This window comes from Naumovozyma castellii, chromosome 5 (genome assembly GCF_000237345.1).
Source record: "Naumovozyma castellii chromosome 5, complete genome".
In the NCBI taxonomy this organism is placed as follows: Eukaryota; Fungi; Ascomycota; class Saccharomycetes; order Saccharomycetales; family Saccharomycetaceae; genus Naumovozyma; species Naumovozyma castellii.
Genome location: NC_016495.1, coordinates 394373 through 409827, shown reverse-complemented (window position 1 = coordinate 409827; position 15455 = coordinate 394373). Strand labels below are relative to the sequence as shown.

The window sequence follows — 15455 nt, the reverse complement described above, 5'->3', positions numbered from 1 at the left end:
AGTTATAATATGTAAGGTGTCATATGTATATGTGCAGGTAGTTAAGTATATATCTCTTACAACGGTTTCTTTTCATCTATCATCAATGATTAATTCTGTTCATCTTCATTATTTTGTCCATCATCGTTATTCTCAGCATCTGACTTTGATTGTTCTTCACGTTCCTCAGCCTCAACTTTTAATTCATGCATTATGTCAAAACAAGCTGCAAGTAAGGCATTTAAAGTACCTTGACCCTCGGGAATATTCCCCTCAGAATCATAAAATTTCCCATCCACACGAAGATTATCTAATGAAGCTAATTTCATTTGATATGGATATAACTCTCTGTCATTATCCACACCTCCCATTCTCTTTAGTTCCATTAGACAACGACGGACAGTGGATAATTGATTATGGATAGGTTGTAATGATTCGGATACCGGCTCAGAACTTTCTAACAACTTATAGATAATGGCGTAACATCTACGCAATAAATATAATAAGATGAATTGTCCTTTAGAGTCGATGTGCTTGGTAGGGAATCTACCTTCAACTCTCATATTATCAATCTCCCCAAGTTGTTTTTGATAGGTGAAAAGATCGGTTTCTCTTAGAGTCCACCTTCTTGTGATCATTAAATTTTCCAATGTTGTCTTGATATCAATAAGCATTTCATAAATTGGTTGTAAAGTTGGATCTAAATTCAAATGACCGTTTGTCTGGTGTGAGAGATCATTGATCAGATCAAGACAGTCATCTAGTAATCCGTTTAACACGTTTTGTCCATTTTCTGCCACTTCATTTGTCTCTAAGGATTTAAATTTCCCTGATTCATCACGGTTTGCTTCTAATGCTTGGACTTCAGCTTCCAATGCATGTAGCTTCTTATTAACATATTCCTGCGAGACTAAATGTTTATTTTCCAGCTCCTTTTCAGAAGTCAAAGATCCCTGATTCATATTTTTCTTAGTGGAAGCAGCCAATGAAAGTAATCCTCTACGAATCTGAAACAATTTTTCCATAGTACTTGTTAAAGAAGGGTCAATTTCTTCTAATTTAGATTCAATTTGTTTATATTCGTCCAAACAGTGTTGTAGCTTGGCACGTAATAATAGATCTTGTTCGATTTTGTTTTTATTCCTTTCTGTATCGATATCTTTTAAGTTTTGTTCCTCATCGTCATTCAGCTGTTCATCTGGAAGCTTACCGCAACTTTTCTCTACAATCTTGGATATCTCATTTAATCTATCCTTAATGGGGGATAAATCGTGATGAGTAAAAATGTTCGATTCGCTTAAATGTTCCAATAAGCTTTGTACAGTGGATAATGAGGCATAAGTAGCAGGGGCGGAATTCTTCAACCCAACAGTCAAGAAACAAAGAGACAATAATTGAAATACGTCATCTAATACAGAGTCGACTCTATTGTGTAATTCATTACTATGAATTAATGTAGTAGCACTCTTAGATGGGGTATCATGGCTATTTTTTCGAATTTCATCCAATTCCCTAACTTTGGTTAACACATTTTGGTAAGTAATTTGTACATCTTTAGAATTTAAATATTGAGTTCTGTTCTGTTTCAATTTCGAGAGAAAGCTTCTAACATCAAGAAGATAATTTAAGATATCTTCCTCCTCTTTAGGGACTTCTTGCGGGTGAGTGGTATTGGATGGATACATATTCATTTTTGTTGATATTTTCGAGAAGGTATAAGTCTTTCTAATGCTTAAAAAATGTCTTTTTGTTTTTCAGTAGAAGTGTCTTCTTATTGTAAGTTAATGTTTATTAACTTGAAATAAGATATTGCGGGACGTTAATTGGCTCAGAGAAAATTATATCGCAATTAAAGAAATTTAAGTAGTTTTCCTTATACAACAATGGTGGGGTATTGTAATAGTGTAGTAAACTATGAAATGATGTCTTGCAATGATTCAAGGATGGTTTGTAGTTCCAGCTCTATCTTGTTATTTAGTTTTCCATTACTGAAATGTCTCATTTGCCCCCTTCGGATTTCTCGATTGCCGTAACCCTAGGGTTAGGTAGGGTTTACTATTAAAGTTTTGTTTATTTATACAGTCATATAGGAATATACAAAAGTACTTAGTCTTCATCATGAAATTGTCTCTAGGATATATACGCAGAGTTCAATCTACCTCATCAGGATTCACCACGGTCAACACTTTACCACCTGAGGACGTTGGCCCATGTAGAATCGAACCATTACTGATCCTACGAGAATCATCAAATGGATTACTTACTGGATGTGGCGGTAACCTCTCGTCTGCAACAAATGAACTTGTCAGTGGTAGGCCTTGAGACGTTAATGAGGATGCATACGCCGTATTGTTTGTACGTACATCATTGTTGGTCATTAAAGAGTCTCCACGCACAATTCCTCCACCTGGAACAGACGTTGTTGTATCATAATCATTAAATTCTACTGGTTTTATAGCTTCTTGGTATTCCTTTTCCATTCTAGCCTCTTCTCGTCTCATATTTATATGTCTTACCATAAATAGTATGACGACTGCCACTATGATTGCACCACAGACACCACCAACGACACCACCTACAATGGCACCAACATTTGTCTTTTTCTTGGCGTTAGTGCTCTTCCCCGTAGTAGTAGAATTGGCAGAACCAGTTTCCTGTGCAGAGGAGCTTTTTGTTATGGTATTTGTTAAATAGATAGTTGAGCCACCTTCCGTATGGATTTCCGTTTGATATACGACGGACGTTGTCTCCTGCAATGTAGATGTTCCAGCTGATGTGCCCTGTGATGATAATGAGGTGGACCCTCCTGTATTTAAACTGGTAGATGAACTTTGTGACGTCGTCGATCCCTTGGATGCTGAAGATTGTGAATTTGTCGAGGACGATAAGGTTGTGGTTCCACTCTTACTGCTCACACTACTGGTATCATCATCACTTGGTGTCCCAATACTGTAGACGGAATATGAGCTCGTCCCCCCACACATTTCTTGATCATAACCGTAGCAGTATGTATTACAGGAACTTGAAGTGGATTCTGAATTTGTTGGATTTGAATTACCACAATAACAATCTCCGTGGTTGAAAAGAGCAAAATAACTAGAACCCTTAGCTAAACATTTATCGTGACAATAAGAGCTTGCTTGGTAGGCGTAGGAATTGTCCAATGAGAAATCCGATGGGAGTGATGCAAAACAATTTATGTAGGTGGATGCTGTGTCTTGAGAACTTGCAAATTTCGAGCAAAGTCCCTGTATTGTGAGTAGGAGACCTATTTTATTGAGTAACATCTGTATTTTTGAGGAAATTTAATTTTAGTAGTTTACGCGTTAGATATGAAGGAAAGTATCAACCAAATTCTCTTTAGAGATAGGTTATAGCGATGAGTTCAAAGTTTAAAGGAAAGAAAGTTATAACAAATGGGAAGCGTGTGAACGAAATTTCCCTCCTTTATATTATTATAGTTACTGTTCTGATCTTAAACTCTCGAACTATTTTAAAACCTTTTCCCAAATATTATTATTTTCTTTTATTTTCTGAACTACGCCAAATTCTCAAATCATAAACAGTTTTTTTTACTTCTTCGACCAAAATCTCCAGCCGGGTTACAGCCCTTCCATCGTGTTGTACGGCGCATACACACAAGTTATATAATGAGTAGTCTAATACCGGAACAAATACTCTTTAAAAAATTATTTTTTGCATCTATATGGTGGTATGTATAATACTCTATAAAGAGTTAAAAAGTCTAATATGAATGAATGAACCGGTCCTTGTACAGTAGACAGTAGCAGATCATATAAAAGATGAACAAAAAGGGTGAATCATATAAAATTCATTAAGAAGTAGATTTATAACACAAAATTGATTATTTTGGCTCTATCCTTTTTAAGAGGTTATACTAAGGGCATCAAAATCATAACAACAAAGCAGCGGCAGCTAAGAAACCAGCACCTAAACCAGCAACAGCCTTGGCAGCACCATTTTCAGTTTGTTGGTTAATGACTTGTTGAGAAGAGGTTTGAGCGGTGGAGACTTGAGCAACAGTGGATGGAGCAGCAGAAGACTTAGACTTGACAGTAACAGTGGTCTTCAAAGTAGAAGTACCTTCGTTGCTGGAGGTTGGCTTAACGGCAGCTTCGGTAGATTCTGATGGACAACTGTTGATGGTGGTAGTACCTGTCTTAACGTTGGTTTCAGTAGCAATAAGAGTCTTACCTTCTAGACATTCGGTACAGACAGTCTTGGTAGCAGTTTCAGTGGCTTTCTTGTAAGCGGTAGCAACACTTTCAGTAATGATGGTGGAAGAACAGTAAGTGGTAGTGTTGGTGAAAAGGTTGGTTTCAGTAGCAATAACAGTCTTAGCACCTTGACATTTAGCTTCAGTACAGATGGTAGAGGTTTCAGTACTGGTAATTTTGGTGATAGCAGTAGTGACACTGACACCACCGGCGGCAGCAGTGGTATTTGAGTTAGAGAAAATTGGAGCAATAGAAGAGACGGCAGCTGGAGCAGAAGAAGCAGCAATAACAGTCTTAGCACCTTGACATTTAGCTTCAGTACAGATGGTAGAGGTTTCAGTACTGGTAATTTTGGTGATAGCAGTAGTGACACTGACACCACCGGCGGCAGCAGTGGTATTTGAGTTAGAGAAAATTGGAGCAATAGAAGAGACGGCAGCTGGAGCAGAAGAAGCAGCAGCAACTGGAGTAGTGGTGGTCTTAGCAACGGTCTTTGGGGTTTGAGCAGTTGAAGTTGTAATAGAGGTGGTTGTAGAAGTAGAGGTAGTTTGGAATGGAGCCATAGCAGCTGAGATCTTTGGTTCCAAAGAAGAGTACCATGGTAACCATGTTAACATAGCACTAATTTGGCCCATGTCTAGTTCTGTGAAAAGAGTGGTGTAACTAACTGGATCAGCACCCATACCCATGTAAACGTTAACAATGTTGTCTGGTAAGGAGAAACCTGAAACAGTCAATAGGTTCATGTAGTTACCTAGGTTATCATTAACATCAGCTAGAACAACTTGTAATTCAGCATTTTCAGCTGGTGTGATAGTGTTAGCCAAAGCGACGGAGGCAGTAGTGGTGGTCTTAGCAACGGTCTTTGGGGTTTGAGCAGTTGAAGTTGTAATAGAGGTGGTTGTAGAAGTAGAGGTAGTTTGGAATGGAGCCATAGCAGCTGAGATGGTGGTCTTAGCAACGGTCTTTGGGGTTTGAGCAGTTGAAGTTGTAATAGAGGTGGTTGTAGAAGTAGAGGTAGTTTGGAATGGAGCCATAGCAGCTGAGATCTTTGGTTCCAAAGAAGAGTACCATGGTAACCATGTTAACATAGCACTAATTTGGCCCATGTCTAGTTCTGTGAAAAGAGTGGTGTAACTAACTGGATCAGCACCCATACCCATGTAAACGTTAACAATGTTGTCTGGTAAGGAGAAACCTGAAACAGTCAATAGGTTCATGTAGTTACCTAGGTTATCATTAACATCAGCTAGAACAACTTGTAATTCAGCATTTTCAGCTGGTGTGATAGTGTTAGCCAAAGCGACGGAGGCAGTAGTGGTGGTCTTAGCAACGGTCTTTGGGGTTTGAGCAGTTGAAGTTGTAATAGAGGTGGTTGTAGAAGTAGAGGTAGTTTGGAATGGAGCCATGGTAGTTGAGTTAGAGAAAATTGGAGCAATAGAAGAGACGGCAGCTGGAGCAGAAGAAGCAGCAGCAACTGGAGTAGTGGTGGTCTTAGCAACGGTCTTTGGGGTTTGAGCAGTTGAAGTTGTAATAGAGGTGGTTGTAGAAGTAGAGGTAGTTTGGAATGGAGCCATAGCAGCTGAGATCTTTGGTTCCAAAGAAGAGTACCATGGTAACCATGTTAACATAGCACTAATTTGGCCCATGTCTAGTTCTGTGAAAAGAGTGGTGTAACTAACTGGATCAGTACCCATACCTATGTAAATGTCAATAATGTTGTCTGGTAAGGTGAAACCTGAAACAGTCAATAGGTTCATGTAGTTACCTAGGTTATCATTAACATCAGCTAGAACAACTTGTAATTCAGCATTTTCAGCTGGTGTGATAGTGTTAGCCAAAGCGACGGAGGCAGCAGATAGTAAAGTGGCGGATGTGGATAGCTTCATTGTTAAAGTAATTCGAGATATGCTCTTTTCAAAGGATATCTAATATGAAAGCACTACATGAAAGGAGAAGAAGAATATACTTATTGAGCATAGTGCTTAAATAGTCTTGCAACAGGAAAGCTTAGCAAACAATCACCAACCTCTTTGCACCTCGTAAAAATGGCAGGCTGACAGTTGACATTATGTGAAGGGAAATATGTCGACGTGTGTTCGTTTACTTCCTACGTCAATCTTTAGGCAAAAGAGAATGAATTCCCTTTTGGGACATCTTTCATTGTTTATATTTTACCAAAAAAACGCGTCCAAAAAAAACCAGCAAAAAATTTTCTCGACGATGTGCTGCTTGATTTTTCTACGTTGTAATAACTGATGGGCACATAGGTACGAAGAAACAACTGTAGGGGAAAGACGCACAACAATCAATGGACGTCGATTTTCCATTCAAGAACCGTAAAAAGTGGAGGTTTTGCGTTCAATGCAAAGCAGCAAGATTTCAATTTGTTGTTTATTTTGCTAATAATAGACTTAATCTTCGGCGGCAACAAACTTAAGAACATAACATAATATACGTAGCTTCTTTTCAGTATTGAGATACTTTCAGTTAAAGAATTATTTTCTTTAGTTGTCCGAACTCACGTACGTAGAGCCTAGTAGGGCATGTAGAGCCTAGGAGAGTGTAGTAAATAATATTTTTTGTTTTAGAGATGGGTGATGCGATGGCATCTTTCTGTGTTGAACTTTTTGACTGACAGTTCAGAAATGAATAACCCTTTTGAACATCTAATCTTGAGAGTCTTTCCTACACAATTGCCTAGCTCACTTTTTATAAAAATTAATTTTTTATTTATCAAAAATGTTTTTGCTTAGATATTTCATTAAAAATTTAAAATGAACAAGTAACAGAAAATTTTGAATTGAAATAAATAAAAACCTAAAAGATAATCAAGTCAACTTTTCAGAGACTCTGTTTTCACTTTACATATCTTAGAGTGTATTAATAATATTTTCAAGAGTATTAAGTAGTTGCTGGTTAAACCACTCATGGGAGAAATAGTCTAACACGCACTATGTAGAAAATCTAATTTAAGAGGCACCCCTTGCCTGTCAATCTTTGTCAAATAATCATATTACCAGAACATGGTTAGCTCAGAATGTTTAAGGGGTGTTTCTACCCCAATAGAATAAACCGTTCATTGTTCAATCTCTCGTTAAAGATCAGACACTAGAGGCATATCCTCCGTATATCCTCGTATCCTCCACCACCAGGGGGTCTTTACTGTCAGTCCTTGCCATGGGCAACGCTGTCATTGCCTCCGAGAATCGGGCCGGGTAGGCGATTGCGCGAGGAACCACGGCACTTGTACCAATCGGGAAGTGCCCAAAATAACAGTTTCCCTTTGCGGACACATTCCCGCCCAAAGAGGAAACGTGTTATTCATTGTTTTCACTGCGACAGAGACAATACAGTGGGGCACTTTCGTTTAGGTTGGAGATCTAGACTGGAAAATCTGCAACGTTTCCCAAACGGGGAGCCCTCTTCCTCGAGGGTCCTGCGCCTGTTTAGTGCCATGCTCGCTTACGACATGCTTGTGTCCTGGAACGAACACTTGCGACGTTTCTCGAAGAAGGAACAAACTCGTAAGCGATCCTGTCATCAGTTCACTTTTATTGCACATCCTGTTCGAGGACCCGTTTCTTATATAAATACGGTGAACTCTTTCGTAGTTAATATTTCTGGTCCTTTACATGTTATTTTATCAATCGTTAGAATAAAACCATCAACAACTAATTATAATAAAAATGGTCAAGTTATCTACCTCCGCTGCTATCGCCGCTTTGGCTACCTCCACCAACGCTTTGACTACTTTGTCTCCATCTGATGAACAAGTCAACTTGATTGAATTATCCGTCTACGTTAAGGATATCAGAGCTAACATGAACGACTACTTGTCCATGGCTAAGGCTAACCCAAACCAAGCTTATCCAGCTATCATTGCCACCGCCGTTATGGGTAAGGGTGATGATTTCACCACCATGTTGACTGGTATCTCCGGTGACGAAGTTACCATGATGTTGACTGGTGTCCCATGGTACTCTTCCAGACTTGTGCCAGCTGTCGAAGCTGCTTTGTCTGCTCAAGGTATTGTTACCGGTGACGCTGCCGCTGCTTCTTCTTCTGCTGCTGCCACCACTTCCTCTGCTGCTGCCTCTTCCTCTGCTGCTGCCTCTTCTTCTGCTAAGGCCACCTCTTCTGCCGCTGCTTCCTCTTCTTCTTCTGCCGCTGCTTCTTCTTCTGCTAAGGCTACCACCTCTGCCGCTGCCTCCTCTTCTGCTAAGGCTACTGCTGCTGCCATCTCTCAAATCACTGATGGTCAAATTCAAGCTACCGTTTCCGCTCAAACCGCTAACGCTGCTGGTAAGGCTGTTGCTGGTTTAGGTGCCGGTGTCTTGGCCGCTGCCGCTTTGTTGTTATAAACAGCTTAGTATAAAGCAACCCCACATTTTTTAATTTAATTTTAATTAATTAATTTTATGATATCCAAATCTAATTTCTACTTGAATTAGATTTTAGTTCTTTATTATTCATTCATGATTACCGTTTATATTTTATAGATCAATCCATTCCAATATTTTCAAATCTTATAGTGTTTAAAGTAGAGCTAAAAACAATAAATTTATTTTAATTATTATAGTTGGTTACAACCTAAACAGATTACGTACGTACGTAGGTAGAGAGATTTACTTGATACTCAATTAATCCATCACAAAAAGTGGCATTGCGCCAATGTATTTTATTTTTTTTCTCTATTGTGGTGAAAATTTTGAAATGCGAGACCCTTAAAACTCCCAGGAAAATCTATTCACTAAGTGTTAAAAGTCACTTTGCCCCCCTCATATATATATACACTCTCCCAATTATCTATAATAGTTAACTAATTACTTAGCTGGCAAACCAATCAATCAAGAAAGATATTCAATAAACAATCATGAGTGCTTTAATATTAGGTGCTACAGGTCTATGTGGTAGTGGATTCTTAAAAGCTGCAGAAAAGGCTGATGCATTCAGTAAGATTTTCACTTTAACGAGAAGACCACTTCCTGAATCCGATACTGTTGCTTCACAAATCGTGGAAACTGATAATTCTAAATGGACCGGATTAATTCCAGACGATACTAAATTTATATTTACCGCGTTAGCTACCACCAGAGGTGCTGTTGGCGGTTTCGATAATCAATATAAGATCGATCATGATCTTAATGTGGACCTAGCTAAGGCCGCCAAGGAAAAGGGTTGCTCCACCGTGGTATTGGTGAGTTCCAGTGGTGCTTCTTTAGATTCAAGATTTAGTTACATGAGAATGAAAGGTGAAATTGAAAGAGATATTCTAGCTCTAGATTTCGATCACACTATTATTTTACGTCCTGGTATTCTTCTAGGTGATAGAGATAAGGGAATCAACCATAAGGGATTTGGTAATGGCACGGCAATGTGTATTGGTGGATGGCTTTACAGATCGAGGGTTCAAAGACTAGTTGGTTATCCTGTTTATGGTGACGAAGTTGGGAAAGTTGGTGTTCATTTGGCTTTGAGGGAGAATGCAAAGAAGGTCCAAATTGTGGAAAGCAAAGAGATCCTAGATATTTCCGATGCACTTAAAAAGTAAGGTAATGAGAACTGTGAGTGATTATTTCCCTTACTTAGGAATATATATGTTATATAACTAAGAATAAATATAAGTTGTATTTTTGCAACATTGAGTTCAATTGGGCAAAGACCTTAAAGAAAAAGGTATTGAAACTGTCAACTAAGACATATTTAACACCAAGAATCTTTTTTCAATTTTACTGATAAAGTTTGAAAAGTTTATTAATTGTTCTTGTTCTCTTTAATTAAGCGTACTTGGGAATTGGGGAAACACAAGAAAAATATCAATAATCACAAAAGAGATAAGATAATGAGTGCTTTAGTATTAGGTGCCACAGGCCTTTGTGGTGGGGGGTTTCTGAAGGAGGCCGAAAAGACAGGAAAGTTTAACACCATAGTCACTTTAACTAGAAGAGCCCTTCCTAAGTCAGATTCCATTGCAACACAGATCGTAGAGCCTGATAATTCCAAATGGTCACACTTGATACCAGAAAACACAAAGTATTTGTTTACTGGGTTATCTATGACCAGTTATGCACTTGGCGGGTTTGACAATCAGTACAAGATTGACCATGACCTAAATCTTGAACTGGCCAAGGCAGCAAAGGCAAAAGGATGCTCTACCATAGTGGTGGTTAGTTCTGACCGTGCCTCTTTGGATTCAAGATTCAGTTATATGAGAATGAAGGGGGAGATTGAAAGAGATATTGTTGCGTTAGATTTTGATCATACTATTATTTTGCGTCCTGGGATCTTATTGGGAGAAAGAGATCCTCAGACTGCCCATAAATCTTTCACCCACGATGCAATGAGAATGATAGGTGGGATGTTTTATAGATCCAGACTAGCTTGGCTTGCTGAATATCCAATTTATGGTGATGAAGTAGGTAAAGTTGGTGTTCATTTAGCTTTAAATAAAGATGGAGAGAAAGTCCAAATTTTGGAGAGCAAAGAGATTTTAGATATTGCAGCTGGACTTTCTAAGTAATATATATAGACACCTACCAAGGTAATAATAATACTTGTATTCTGTGCTTCTCTTATTCATTGACATTTGCTGGAATTTCAGTCGCCCGGGTGACCCAGTCGCTTTTTCCACACATAAGGTGGCAAATTGTTAAAACTTCATAGGAATAGATGCTTAACTTCAAGGTATATATCCACCCCCAATAGGTTAATAAATACAATTGAATACAGAACCGCACAATGGATATTATCTTAGGTATTAGAGTACAGGACGCTGTCATCTTAGCATCATCAAAAGCTGTAACTAGAGGTATCTCCGTCCTCAAGGACACAGACGACAAGACAAGACAACTATCCCCCCACACTTTAATGAGTTTCACAGGTGAATCTGGTGATACAGTGCAATTTGCAGAATATATTCAAGCTAATATTCAACTATATGCCATTAGAGAGGATTATGAATTATCACCTAAGGCGGTATCCAGTTTTGTCAGACAAGAATTGGCCAAATCTATTAGATCTAGAAAACCTTACCAAGTAAATGTGCTAATTGGTGGGTTTGATTCCAAACTCAATAAACCTAATTTGTATCAGATAGATTATTTGGGAACTAAAGTGGAATTACCTTATGCAGCTCATGGGTATTCAGGGTTCTATACTTTCTCATTATTAGATCATCATTATAGACCTGATATGACTACAGAAGAGGGACTAAAACTTTTGAAGCTATGTATCGAGGAATTGGAAAGAAGAATGCCCGTAGATTTCAAAGGGGTATACGTTAAAATTGTTGATAAGGATGGTATAAGACAATTGGATGATTTTTAAATGAGAAGAAAACTATATAGATAACCTTTACAATTTATAATGTCATCTTGCCCGCAAGAATTGTCTATTATTTATATCTTTAATTCTTCCATCTTTGAAGTGTAACTCATAGTCTTTGTTATAATGGTGAGCGGGTCGCCCATCACGAGAACATGAAATTTATTAGCAGATAGTGAACATGATGACCTATCCAACAACAAAAAACCTCATTCAAGACGTCGCCATCTCCGGAGTCACATCAAAGGCATATGTCCAACATTAATGAGAAGATAGGGAGTATTATTGGATCTTCTGATCCAGTAATTATAAAGTTTATCTTGAAGATGAAAAGCGATTCAAAAACCGAACAGGACTTTAAAGAGCATATCGAAGCACTAGATACTGGTCTTTCTCCCGAAGATATAAAACGAATATACGATATTTTGACTCTCAACCATGAAGAGAAACCCATTGCTGAAAAGATTTCAGAAATCCTGAAGGATGACTTGGATATTACTGATTCCATAGTGTGTGACTTTATCCTCGATGTGATATCGAAATCGAATTCATTGAACGACCTAACAAAGAGACTAAATGAGTTAGACAGTGGTTTGTCTACTACAACTATTAGTAAACTGTATGATGTTGCAAAACCACAAACACCTCCACAGGTGAAAAGAGAACTAGAGACAAATCCATTTATTAAGAAAGAAGAAAATCCTAGCGGACTGTCCTTACCAAATCAAGATATAAAATGGGAAAAAATGGATGACAATTCCGATTTAATGTCTTTATCCTCAGAAATTGTATTAGATGAATCTGCAAAATTGAATAAAATCTACAAGGGACAAGTTAAGAAACTTGTTGCGTTTGGATGTTTTGTACAAATATATGGAACCAAGCTGAAAGATTGTGATGGACTTGTCCATATATCAGAAATGGCAGACACAAAAGTTAGAGACCCGAAGGAGATTGTGGGAGAGGGCCAAATTGTCTTCGTAAAAGTGATTAAAGTTCAATCGAATGGAAAAATTTCTTTAACCATGAAACATATTGATCAAAAGACTGGTAAAGAATTTGGAGGAGGTGCCAACGCTATTCCATTAGAAAATAATAGGAGAGGTCGTGTTGAATCCAGGAATTCAAACGAGACGTCAATTGAAAAGAAAATAAAAAGAAGAGCATTGACATCACCAGAAAGATGGGAGATTAGACAGTTAATATCTAGTGGGGCAGCACCAATTGAAGATTATCCCGAGTTGAATGAAGAAAAGAAAGACAATAATTCTGAAACTGGAGAAACTCCAAGTAATAACGATAATAATGATACTACAGAGGATGAGGATATTGAAGTGGAGCTAAACTTGGATGATGAACCTGAATTCTTGAAGGGTCAATTAGAGAAGGGTGCCAAAAGATTCGAAATGCCAAAAATTGTAAGAGTACCTAGAGGTTCAATGAATAGAGTGGCTATGTACGGATCAAATGCCATAAAACAGCATAGAGAGGATAAATTAAGTAAAAAGAAGGAGATTGAACAAGAGATACGAAGAAAACGGGTTAAAGACGATCCAACCAAAAATCCAAATGAAGTTAAGGAGGAGATTGAAACATTAAGGAAACAATTAATTATTACGGCCTGGGAGAGAAATAGAATGAGAGAACGCATTACATACGGGAAACGAACTTCCCTACCAATGACTACTCAAAGGAAATCGCTACCTGTTTATAAAATGAGGGATCAATTGCTAGAAGCCGTCAGAGCAAATCAATTTTTGGTTATTGTTGGTGAGACAGGTTCCGGTAAAACAACACAAATTACTCAATACTTAAATGAAGACGGCTTCGGAACTAGGGGGATAATTGGGTGCACACAACCACGTAGAGTTGCTGCTGTATCTGTGGCTAAAAGGGTTGCCGAAGAGTTTGGTTGTAAAGTAGGTGAAGAAGTCGGTTATACGATAAGATTTGAGGATCAGACATCAAAGAGAACACAGATTAAGTATATGACAGATGGTATGTTACAAAGAGAATGTTTGCTGGATCCAATAATCTCTAAATATTCTGTCATCATGCTAGATGAGGCTCATGAAAGAACTGTTGCAACGGATATTCTTTTCGCATTACTAAAGAAAGCAGCGATAGAAAGACCAGATCTTAAGGTGATTGTTACATCTGCAACCTTAGATTCAGCCAAATTTTCCGCATATTTTAACAACTGTCCTGTTATAAATATTCCAGGTAAAACTTTCCCAGTGGAAGTCTTGTATTCACAATCACCGCAAATGGATTATATTGAAGCTGCATTAGATGCTGTTGTTCAAATACATATTAATGAAGGTGCTGGGGATATATTGGTATTTTTGACTGGTCAAGAAGAAATTGATTCATGTTGTGAAATACTGTATGAACGAGTAAAAACATTAGGTGATACTATCGGTGAGCTATTAATTTTACCAGTCTATTCTGCGTTGCCTAGTGAAGTTCAATCTAAAATCTTTGAACCAACACCAGAAGGAAGTAGAAAGGTGGTATTTGCGACCAATATTGCTGAAACTTCCATTACCATTGATGGTATATACTATGTCATTGATCCTGGATTTGCCAAAATTAATACATATAATCCAAGGGCGGGAATGGAACAACTTGTCGTGACGCCCATCTCACAAGCCCAAGCAAATCAAAGGAAAGGGAGAGCTGGTAGAACGGGTCCTGGTAAATGTTATAGACTATACACTGAATCTGCATTCTACAACGAAATGCTGCAGAATAGCATACCTGAAATTCAACGACAGAATCTCTCGAACACAATATTGATGCTAAAGGCAATGGGTATTAATGATTTAATGAATTTTGATTTTATGGACCCACCACCTAAAAATTTAATGATGCATGCACTAGAGGAGCTTTTCAATTTGGAGGCCTTAGATAATGATGGGTTCCTAACGAAACTAGGTAAGAGAATGTCACAGTTTCCGATGGATCCAACATTATCCCGAGCATTAATTTCCTCTGTAACTAACAAATGTTCTGACGAAATAGTTACCATAATTTCTATGCTCTCAGTTCAAAACGTATTTTCTAGACCGAAAGAGAAACAACAAGAAGCAGACCAGCGAAAGGCAAGATTCCATCATCCATATGGGGATCATTTAACACTTTTAAATGTCTACACACGTTGGGAGCAGAATAGATGCTCAGATGATTTTTGTACTCAAAACTTTTTGCATGCAAGACACTTGAAGAGAGCGAAGGACGTTAAGAATCAAATATCAATGATCTTCAGACAATTGGGGCTACCATTGACCAGTTGTCACGGTGACCCAGATTTAATAAGGAAAACATTAGTGACAGGTTTCTTTATGAATGCATCTAAGAGGGATTCACAAGTTGGATACAAGACTATTCTTGGTGGTACCGTGGTTGGGATCCATCCGTCCAGTTCTTTATATGGTAAAGAGTATGAATATGTGATCTACCATAGCTTAGTATTAACTTCCAGGGAATATATGTCACAAGTGACGAGCATTGAAGCCAAATGGCTTGTTGAACTTGCTCCTCACTTCTATAAACCTACAGATTCAGATAGTTTGTCGCGTAAGAGAGTGAAGATTACTCCCCTTTACAATAAATTTTCTAAAGATCAAAATTCTTGGAGGTTAAGTTCCATTAGACAATCAAGAGAAAGAGCATTGGGTGTCAAAAGGTAGTATTTATAGGCACATATATATTTCATATATTAATATATTCTGGTGAAAGATTGGCGTTCTTTTTGACTTGCAAATTGTCTACATATGAAACGCCCATTGTTTGTCCCGTGAGAATCGTATAAGCTTCGGATCTTGAAAAATGTGTCTTCATTTCTCGAGACAGCAGCACATAAACAGGGAGAAGAATCAGAACAACCTGAACACCGTTGCAAGGGCTTTC

At 38.1% G+C, this 15455-nt stretch overlaps 8 protein-coding genes across 8 annotated transcripts; 5 read left to right on the top strand and 3 right to left on the bottom strand.

The window, feature by feature from the left end:
* Positions 1 to 89: 89 nt before the first annotated feature.
* Positions 90 to 1670, bottom strand: CUB1 (Cub1p; the record flags this gene model as incomplete). The annotated part of the gene is made up of 1 exon (XM_003676594.1): positions 90 to 1670. One exon carries the CDS (start codon positions 1668 to 1670, stop codon positions 90 to 92), a length of 1581 nt encoding a protein of 526 aa, XP_003676642.1.
* A 459-nt stretch (positions 1671 to 2129) lies between these two features.
* On the bottom strand, positions 2130 to 3266 carry SLG1 (Slg1p; the record flags this gene model as incomplete). The annotated part of the gene is made up of 1 exon (XM_003676593.1): positions 2130 to 3266. The coding sequence occupies one exon, from the start codon at positions 3264 to 3266 to the stop codon at positions 2130 to 2132; it is 1137 nt and encodes a 378-aa protein (XP_003676641.1).
* Positions 3267 to 3892: 626 nt separating this feature from the next.
* NCAS0E02110 (SRP1/TIP1 family protein) lies at positions 3893 to 6106 on the bottom strand (the record flags this gene model as incomplete). Its single annotated transcript, XM_003676592.1, has 1 exon — positions 3893 to 6106. One exon carries the CDS (start codon positions 6104 to 6106, stop codon positions 3893 to 3895), a length of 2214 nt encoding a protein of 737 aa, XP_003676640.1.
* Positions 6107 to 7906: 1800 nt separating this feature from the next.
* On the top strand, positions 7907 to 8581 carry NCAS0E02100 (SRP1/TIP1 family protein; the record flags this gene model as incomplete). Its single annotated transcript, XM_003676591.1, has 1 exon — positions 7907 to 8581. The coding sequence occupies one exon, from the start codon at positions 7907 to 7909 to the stop codon at positions 8579 to 8581; it is 675 nt and encodes a 224-aa protein (XP_003676639.1).
* Positions 8582 to 9093: 512 nt separating this feature from the next.
* Positions 9094 to 9771, top strand: NCAS0E02090 (uncharacterized protein; the record flags this gene model as incomplete). Its single annotated transcript, XM_003676590.1, has 1 exon — positions 9094 to 9771. The coding sequence occupies one exon, from the start codon at positions 9094 to 9096 to the stop codon at positions 9769 to 9771; it is 678 nt and encodes a 225-aa protein (XP_003676638.1).
* A 291-nt stretch (positions 9772 to 10062) lies between these two features.
* NCAS0E02080 (uncharacterized protein) lies at positions 10063 to 10740 on the top strand (the record flags this gene model as incomplete). Its single annotated transcript, XM_003676589.1, has 1 exon — positions 10063 to 10740. One exon carries the CDS (start codon positions 10063 to 10065, stop codon positions 10738 to 10740), a length of 678 nt encoding a protein of 225 aa, XP_003676637.1.
* Positions 10741 to 10958: 218 nt separating this feature from the next.
* Positions 10959 to 11546, top strand: PRE1 (proteasome core particle subunit beta 4; the record flags this gene model as incomplete). Its single annotated transcript, XM_003676588.1, has 1 exon — positions 10959 to 11546. The coding sequence occupies one exon, from the start codon at positions 10959 to 10961 to the stop codon at positions 11544 to 11546; it is 588 nt and encodes a 195-aa protein (XP_003676636.1).
* A 248-nt stretch (positions 11547 to 11794) lies between these two features.
* PRP22 (DEAH-box ATP-dependent RNA helicase PRP22) lies at positions 11795 to 15235 on the top strand (the record flags this gene model as incomplete). The annotated part of the gene is made up of 1 exon (XM_003676587.1): positions 11795 to 15235. The coding sequence occupies one exon, from the start codon at positions 11795 to 11797 to the stop codon at positions 15233 to 15235; it is 3441 nt and encodes a 1146-aa protein (XP_003676635.1).
* Between the last annotated feature and the right edge of the window lie 220 nt (positions 15236 to 15455).